At 40.1% G+C, this 9,343-nt stretch overlaps 1 protein-coding gene across 1 annotated transcript; it reads left to right on the forward strand.

Annotated features, from left to right (window-relative positions):
• Positions 1–7,287: 7,287 nt before the first annotated feature.
• LOC306790310 (rho-related GTP-binding protein RhoV-like) lies at positions 7,288–8,307 on the forward strand (the record flags this gene model as incomplete). The annotated part of the gene is made up of 3 exons (XM_079286494.1): positions 7,288–7,447; positions 7,524–7,582; positions 7,666–8,307. 3 exons carry the CDS (start codon positions 7,288–7,290, stop codon positions 8,113–8,115), a joined length of 669 nt encoding a protein of 222 aa, XP_079142620.1. The 3' UTR covers positions 8,116–8,307.
• Positions 8,308–9,343: the final 1,036 nt, after the last annotated feature.

A 9,343-nucleotide genomic window follows, 5' to 3' on the forward strand; every position in this document is an offset into this window, starting at 1 on the left:
CCAGTAACATTTTGAAGTCCTACGTGTTCATTCTTCATTTCTTTAATCGGTAAATTTCTATTTTTGTCTTTGAAACGTCAGCCAAAATAAGAGAGTAAAAATCGAAAAGGAGTGAAAACCCAATGACCTAGTTGTGGAGAGCTCACACCCAGTGAAGAGAGGGACAGGTGCTTGTTTTGGTGAAAACAGCACACTGTTTGCATTGTAGCCTGTGCTACAGAATGATTGGCCAACTCATTAGCTGTACTTAGTTGTTGAAAGACGTCACTTTTCTCTCTTGATGTCAACACATGCCATAAATAAAATGATTGCACAATATTTACCCTCAAGTTGCCAGACCAGAACTGCTAAAGTATTCCAACAGCCCTATAGACTCAAGGGATCAACCAAGTCGTCAAGAAACTCGTCAAGAAACTCTGAGGGAATATTAAGATGTGTGGTTTAGGTCTTTCTTTCCTTAACCTTGGTCATTTAATTAAAGATTTCTTTTAAGCTGGAAATGCCATACATGCCTCATGCCCTACATTTGATAGATTGTATAAAACAGTCATTCCTAAAGACTAGGTTGAAACCCACAGGTGAGTCACAGGAGATTTTATTTGGGTCTGCCATTTGCAGAATTTCTTCTATATTCTTTTATTTAACATTTTTATTTGCATTACACCTTTGAACCTGAATGTTCGTATTTGGTCTGATGTTTGTACCTTACTTTGAATCTCAAATAAAAGGCTAGCATCCATTCTGTTTGTTTGGCTGATGAGAGAACATAAAAACAATGAGTCGCCTGTTAACTCCCCCGAAATGCATTTATTTGGTCTCATTTATAAAGTCTTTAACGTGCATATATTTTCACTTGCACATGCTTAAAACACAGTTCTGATTCATCAAACATATTTGTCTCTTCTAAATGGCTGGTTTACCCATTCAAGATTATATAATGTGATGTAGAAATGGCAGTAAAATGGTAAATTCATTAACACAAATTCGGTGTTCTCGCAATTTATAGACAAGGCCTGTTGTGAATTGGGTCGCGGTGGTTTGTCATTGTGTGAGGGCCCAGAAAAGAGTTTGGGAAACACTGATCTAAGGTAATTCATTTCACTTAAAAGTTGATGTAATCTTGTGTACAAACAGGAAAATGGGAACATAATTGTGTTTTAGGGGGATAAGGCCTTTAGTGCAGTAATACAGATGAGGGACGAGGCTCTGGCCCCCCCTGTTGGCAGATACAAGCTGTAAAAGCAAGTGCATCTTAGAAGTTAAAGTTTGATATGTGTAACCAAAACTGCACGTAATAATCAGACCCTTTCAAATGACCTTGTGAATTTTCGGACTTTCTTACCTACTGCTTGACATTTCCCTCCTTAGATGGCGCTGACGTTATGAGGCCTCTAAGCTCTCAGGTACTCTGACTCACTTTCTCAGCCTGAAATCAAAAGACCCTTGAGATTTCCTGCCATTTTTCTCTGGAGTGTTTTCTCTCAAAGAGCAGGAAAGGCAGCTCTGTTTCCCACACACTCGCGGAGGTTGGATATCAATGCCATTCTACAGTGTTACCACTGCAGCGCACAATCCAGCAGCTGCAGAGTCATTGTGAGAGACTTTGTGCAACATGTTGAGTATAGCCTCTCTCTGCTGGTCTTTTAGGACTGACTGTAAGAGCAAGTTATGTTGTTGATACACAACGTGTGTTTTCACTTCATTTGTGGTTTCATTTGAGTCTCTTCAAAGTGAGAATTTTACCATCAACGTCTGTAATCTTCTGCCCACTCCCTTTCTCTGGAACGTTTTGTTAAAATCCAGCTAATCTCATGCAATAGAAAGGCACTTATTTGACATACTTAGAAAAAAAGCCAATTTTGTAATCAATGAATTCATCTCATCAACATAACCATGAAAACGTTCTTGTGTTGACCAACATAAACTTAGCTTTTCAAGCACTTTTTTCCCCCTTCTATCTTCAGTCTGAGTCAAATGCTTTCCTAAGTGTGTAATGGCAAGTAATTATGCTTTGTGTTTGTTTGGAAAGTTGTATCCCTTTGAAAAGATTGTGTTCTCATGTTAATCAGCCAATTGCGGCAGAGTTTCCTGTTTAAATTGATTCTAATCGAGCTCTGAAAGAACATATGCTGCTGTGTGGATTGATGTGGAGCCAATTGAAACTAAGAAGAAGAAGAAAACACAGATGCTTCAAAGGCCAAAGGGTGAGACCCCTGGTGATATTGTTATCAGTTCCCTGAAATGCATCGGATCAAACATTCAGGCGTTGAGGGATTGATGTGAATTTGCATTTGTGCGTGGAATCATCATGACTTGAACAGCTTCCAAAGAAAATGTCTTTGATTCTTGTAATGCCATGTCTTTTTTTCATGTAGCAAGTCTTTAATTTAAACCACAACACTTGTCTTTATTGTTACAGAATGCACAATAAAATTCTCAGCTGGAAAAAAACAAATAAGGTGTGGTTTTTCCACGACATACATGTGGTTGTGTAATGCATGTCAGTCAGCATTCCAGACTGTCACCAGCTATGTGTGACCTCGACAAAAGGTGAAGAAGTACTTGAGGTAAATGTCCTGACAGAAGAGATAGCTTACAGGTAGCTCCACAGACAACTAAAACATGAGATGTTGTGAAAATGATTACAGGTATGCATAGAAACTACTACAGAAATCTACACTGTGATTCCTCAGTTTGGTGAAAACACAGAGCGGGAAATGCAGTTCACTTACCTTTTTATTTGCTTCTGAAATTACAGCTTTGTAGGACCCCTATATTATATTTGCTATTCAAATTTTGTTTTAAATTGATCTGCATTCTACTCGTGCTAATCAGCTGCCATTGACAGGCTTCTTAACATTAGCCTAACTATAATTATTATTATTAAAGGAAAGCTCCGAAATACGATTTCTTGCTAAGAGTAAAAAAAGAAGAAGATTGAACTACTCCTAAGCTTAGCTAAGCACAAAGACCTGAAACAGTCCGTTTGCTTCACGTCAATCATTCAATATACTTTTTCATTTTAATTCATTTGCTGAACAAAACCAGATGAAGGTCTAACCATGAGACTGGAATCCAATGTGACTGAAACGCTGTTACAATATGCTGCTAAACCACTGAAAGTATTAAATACAGGTACTAAGAGTCGAACACTCAACAAATCTGCTTCATCAGGCCGGTATGGTTTGATCCGATCTGATTGGCAGTGGCCTGGCAACATATGCAAACAAAACCATAACACATTCTGTCACATTGTGATTCAAGTTGAGCACAGAATTATGTGACATCACTTTGTCGAAACTAACCCTAACCTCTTAAAACCGGTGAGTAGGGCACAGGTAAAACAGCACATATCGAAGTGTCTCATGTGAAACAACCAAAACTGGCAAATTTGGCAAAAATATATTGTGTTCATAGTACCCCATTGCACATAGTTAGAAAATGAATTGCAGGGCCTTTAAATGTGTTTTAATCAATCTATGTATTAATTTAACAGTCAGAGTCACCAAGCAGATCAATTGAAGGACACTTGTTTGACTGTTTTGAATCAGGGCTACTGTATATCCCATGAGGCATGGAGGACAGCCCCCCTGTGATGCTTTCTGGAGGGTAAAGTAGGATTAGTCCGCTGCTTCTGGACCCCTGCCAGGGTTTAATGGAGCAGGAATAACTAAATTGACGGGTCTGCTCGCTGGCCAACAAAAGCCCAAGAACACTTAGGCTTTACTTAGAAATTGGGACATGCTGACTTACCCTAAGCTGGTTCAGATCAAAATGATTTTAAAAAATGGTTATGATATTAATTCAGATTAACTGCAAATGCACTGGTCCAACTAAAAAGGCCAGGCATGTATTTCCTCATTCCCACGATTGCAACGATTCACAGATGTAATTTATGCTTTCCTGCAATAACTGGCTACAAATCAAGAATGTGAACCACAGGGGTCAGCTGAGCGGTAGGGCAGGGGTGTGGGAGAGCCACACAGGTCTGAATTCCCATGAATCTCTAGTGACCATAAGGTGCTAGAATTCGAGTTGTCTTGGGAAGGGGGTTGTGTCTTGCTCCGAGTAAACTGGAGAGCTACATAGTACGACTTTCTCATCAAGCAGACACCCCAACACAAACCAGTGCTCTGGGCAATATGAGGACAATGGTAAGCAGTTAAAGCTCAAAAAGCTAATGATTGAATGGATTGCTATAAAATATGGTACAGGCATTCATGGTCCTCAAATGTTGAATATGAATGAACTTGGTGATCCCTCGACTCTTCCTGTAGTACCACAATAAACTTCACATTGTGGTCTCAAGTTTCAACAACTATCATTAATTGGTGGGTTTTCAATATCATAATTGTACTGCAAGCATCTAGAACGTGAATCTTTTTTGGGATAGATGTCACTTGGCATTCTGTGGCAGAACATACAAAAGAAATGTCTATGTGCATCGGTAAAGGGGTTAAAAACTTCCTAAAACTGAGTGCATGTCATCAATGAACACAAAACAAATGAATCCACCACAGTCTATGTTTTGTGTCAAATTCAAGCAAGCGGGTCAGGAGCCTTAACATCGGGAAGCAAACAGTATCACAGAGATTATGTCAAAATATATGTTTAGCAAGTGACGATGTGTCCCCGCCGTGACCCTAAAGTCACATCTAGGAACTAAAGGAGACGGGGGAATGATGAGAGGTCTCAGTGTGATGGAAGCACCCATCCTGCTCTAATCCTCACCACTTAAGAGCCGAGGCAATATCTACTTAAAGAGACATTATGCAGGAGGTGTTATACAAATGGCTTGTTTATTGCTTCCATCTCCGTGTCTGCCACTTGTTTTGTGCCCTGTCTACAGTGTGCCATGCTGATCTCTGGCTTAGAGAGGAGCATAATCTCTTAACACCTACATGGCAGATTTCTCTATTGTTGTCAGCTTTAAGATACAACAGGAATTGGAATCAGTTGTTGGGTTTACTTTTTAACAACCAGAGCAATAGTTCGGAGAGCATTTGAGTTTATGTTGTTCTTGCATTAATTCATGAGTCAGTCAACATGACAGGAATGAATTGCGTCCTGTGTTTGGGGGCCCGCCCTAGTTAAGAGACAATTACTGCAGATGATCTTTATGGATCAAGGTCACAACACATTTCTGCATGTCTAGTCATGCAGAGAGAGAGCGTGAGAATGCAGAAACAAAACATGTTTGCAGCATCCCAACTGATTCTCTCTGGACACTGAGCCACTGTTAAAGTCATGAACACGCTGCTGACATCTGCTTCGCAGGTTAAGGTACAGTAGCACAACTGCCAGCACAGTGTCTGTATTTGCATTTGTAGCATTGAAGAGCGGCTTACTGGTTGATCTGTGATGATAAAAGTGTCTGTTACAGGAAAGAGAATCTTTGGATGTGGAGATATTTAAAGACCGCTTCCTGTGTTTGACATTTACCTTGGCTTAAGGAACACGAGCATTGTGACTCACAGCTGCCAGAGGTGTAGCATGGGAGCCGAGCTGGCAACATGACGTGTGTTGAGGGGGGGGGGGGGACCAGATGTTGTCCTCCTACCATTGGGAATAAACTCTATCACTCACAGTGCAGGTGGTGGGAAAAGCGGGAGAGAAAGGGAGAAAAGAACGAGTGAGCAAGAAACAACGGCAAACAGGAAGCAGAGACCTTACAACACAATGCACACAGAGTTTCCTGCAGGCTCAGACAGATAAGGAACAACTCATTGTTTAAAGCTTTATTTTCACCCATAAATGTATACCGATCTCTAAAAGCACATTTTACCATGCTCTTACAGCTCTTCTGCAATACAACGATGATAATGTGCATTTTGAGTTTTTTAATGTATACACAAAACTATATAACTACAGTAATGAGTTTATTCAAAGCAAAATACAGTAAGAGAATGTGTATTCGTTATTATAAACATTTTATCATCATGACAAAATAAAGCCTGTTTCATAAGGTCAGGGGTCAGACACAAGGATTGCTGTGGGGTGATGATCTGAAGGCTCGATCATAAGCATCAAAACCTGCTCATTTATTATCTTCATGAACACAATCAAAATTCATACAACTGTGCACCAGAAGCAGTTCCATGCACAAGAGGCACGACTTGGTGTAATAATGTCAAACAATTAATAGACATTCACCAACAAGTACATTTTTGCACAGTTTTGCTGTGTAAACCACAAGTGAATGTTTGATGATGTGATTTGGAGGATTTTTATTTCAATAAAGTAGGAATATTATTTGGGTGTATTTATGAACCCAGTCACCCTGAAAGAGACAGGATGAAACATGGCACATTTAGCTTCTGCCATAAACTGCAGCTGGTGACAGTTTAACAATGCCCCCTCAGCTGTATACCCTTTACCCCTTTTACACATGAGAATAAAGCTGCCTTCAGAAAATTGAATTCATAGATTGAAAACACATGAACAATGAACCAAGTCAGGGAAAAACAATCTCAGATACCGAAGTTACTGAGGTGTGATATGGTAGCGAAGCACATACCTAACAATTAATAAAGTGAATTTAGAAATGGACATCTGGTCTTTTGTGAAAGATGACAATTTTCTGTCCCACTTGAAGACCAAAAATACATTATACATTAAACACAAAAAATGTAATAATGTGTCTGACCATCCGTGAAATCTCAAGAAGTTGTAGTCCGTTGAGAAGAAACTGAAAGCAGCGTCACGATGAAGCGCAAGGTGGACACCAACATGCAAAAGCCAATGCTGGGGCAACACCTCCCTCTAGGGATCAATACTGGTACTACACTCAATTGTTAAATACATCAATGAGCGATGGAGACTGCGAGAGGCAGAACAAATATAGAAGTAGCACGAGCTTTTAAAATGTCTTCTTTCAAGCCCTTAAACTACAAAGTTATTAGGAGCAGTATATTTATAGATATGATCGATATAAATATATACTTACATATTGCACAAGATAATACACACTTTGTAGACTATTCAGCTTAATAATATTGCACTCTGCTGTGCAAGTCGCAGTCTAGAAGTTACTGTCTGTACCTACAGCTGACTTTTACCGGCGGTCAGGCCCGTCACGTCTTGGTGGGAGTGACTATGTTAATCACCATCAAAGGGAAACAGACTATCTGATTGGGTGCCTTTGTTCTTTCAAATCGAGGTGTCCTCTCTCCTTTATTGGCACCAACGGGCCCCTGGGGGAGAAGACATCTTTTACAGTAATGCTGCGCTCCTGCTTGGACTTTGAAACTGCTGGGGAAATGGAGTAGCCTAAATATATAAGGAAAGATGGCCTGCCATAGACATGATAAACCCAACAGGCTGAGGGCAGAGCTGAGCTGCATGCTGGTTGGTGATGGAGCTGTGGGGAAGACGAGCATGATTATCAGTTACATCTTCAACGGATACAACAGCGAGTACAGACAAACAGCTTTTGATGTTTTCACCGGTGAGTGAAGGCTATTCTTTAAAGGTTGAAGCTTGCTTGACTCAGTAATACAACATGGTTTCTATTTGACTTACAGGTTTGGTTCATGTGAATGGCATCCCAACTCGTATCAAACTGGTAGATACTGCTGGACAGGTAAATGTTCCACACCACAATGGAATTTCTTCCCCAGACCAGTTAGTCCTTTCTTCCTTATCTCTCGTGAATTTATCTGACAGGAGGAGTTTGGCCATCTTCGCTCTCTGTGCTACGCTCATGTGGACGTCTTCGTTCTCTGCTTCAGCCTGGTGAACCCTGTCTCCTTTGACAACATCACCTCCAAATGGATCCCACAAATCCGAGCCGGCAACAAAACCTCTCCCATCCTTCTGGTTGGAACTCAGTCGGACCTTTGCCACAAGGTGGACGTCCTCATTCATCTGGACCAGCGGAGCGCCAAACCAGTGCGCTTCAGCCAGGCCAGAAGGCTGGCACACAGGATCAGAGCTCATGGCTATGTGGAGTGTTCTGCTCTGACACAACACAACCTCAAAGATGTGTTTGACTGTGCTATATTTGCTGCCATCAAGCACAAGCATGCCGGCAAAACCCCTCCAAAGCTCAGCCTGCTCAAACGTTTCAAGATCTTTTGTGATTGTGGATGGAGGAAAATCTTCAGAGTCATCTGATGTGTGGTCAAAGAGTGGATTCTGCTCAGTAGACCCAGTCTGTTGGGGGAGTCTTATGGCATATTGTGCATTTGTTTTCAAATGTTTCTCCACAGAATGTGAATTGTGCACAACATAATTCATGATCATTGACAACCTGCATTGACATGCATTGAAATGTTACAATCCTTATCCAAAAGTCATTGCATTAAGTAAACTACATGTTCTGCTCTTTTTTACGTCTTCTCTGTCCTTTCCTTTCATTCATGTTTTATTTGTTACCGTTGTTCATATTTTTGTGTGTGTTAAAGCTTTGTAATAAATGCACTATGCAACCCATATTTAATTGCCAGTTGCTGTGTTTTTTTTAAATTGCTTTGATAATTAAATTGGATAACTTATAGTCTGCAGACCCTGCAGAGGAAGGTAGCCTGCTGTTAGTGAAGAAATGGAGGGAAAACACAAAAGAGTCATTTAAGACAAATGGTCACCTGCTGATACTTTGAAGTGTTACTTTACAAGACAAAAGTCATTTAAATCCATCCTCTGTTTGGAAGCTTACTCAGGCATGTGTAACACAATTACTTTTAAAACAGCCACCCACTTGGAAATGTCTTTGGTAAAATGATGTTCGAAGATGAATATTTAATTCGGATTGACCCAAAAGGATTGTGATATTAAAAGAAACTAAGATAATATTCATTCAAATGTATTGTGACATGGGGCAATTTGTCACAACAACTAAGACCAAAGTCTTATTATTTTTAAGTTGTCTCTATCTTATTAATTTGCATGTATCAGAAGAGGACAAAAACACCAAAGAAAAACACACAAGGCCCAACAAATAACATCATAGCAATATCTGCAAATTCATTTAAATATTTGGTTGTGCCTCTTGCTTTCATCTTGTAATAACGTATGGTATTTTACTGTGCTTTGGGGTAGCATACATCCAAGAGGATTTGAGTGCCCTTTGGAAAGACTGGGTGTAAAAAATGTAGCACTTCCCCTCCTAAATATTTGCGTGAAAAAAACACATAAACCCTGCAGACAGAAGGTATATAATTAGGTTTTATATCAGTAATCAGTTCAATTATTTGAGTTAAATTTGCAGACAAGTTTCCTTTTGTGAGCACATGAAAACATTTCGTCAACTGCACAGAATCCGTCGTCTCTGCTCATGCGTCTCACAGCTTGTCCGTGTTGTATAACTACGTTTCCCATCATGCAACAGCACGTTACTCTGCTC

Source organism: Melanostigma gelatinosum (genome assembly GCF_949748355.1).
Source record: "Melanostigma gelatinosum genome assembly, chromosome: 16".
Classification (NCBI taxonomy): Eukaryota; Metazoa; Chordata; class Actinopteri; order Perciformes; family Zoarcidae; genus Melanostigma; species Melanostigma gelatinosum.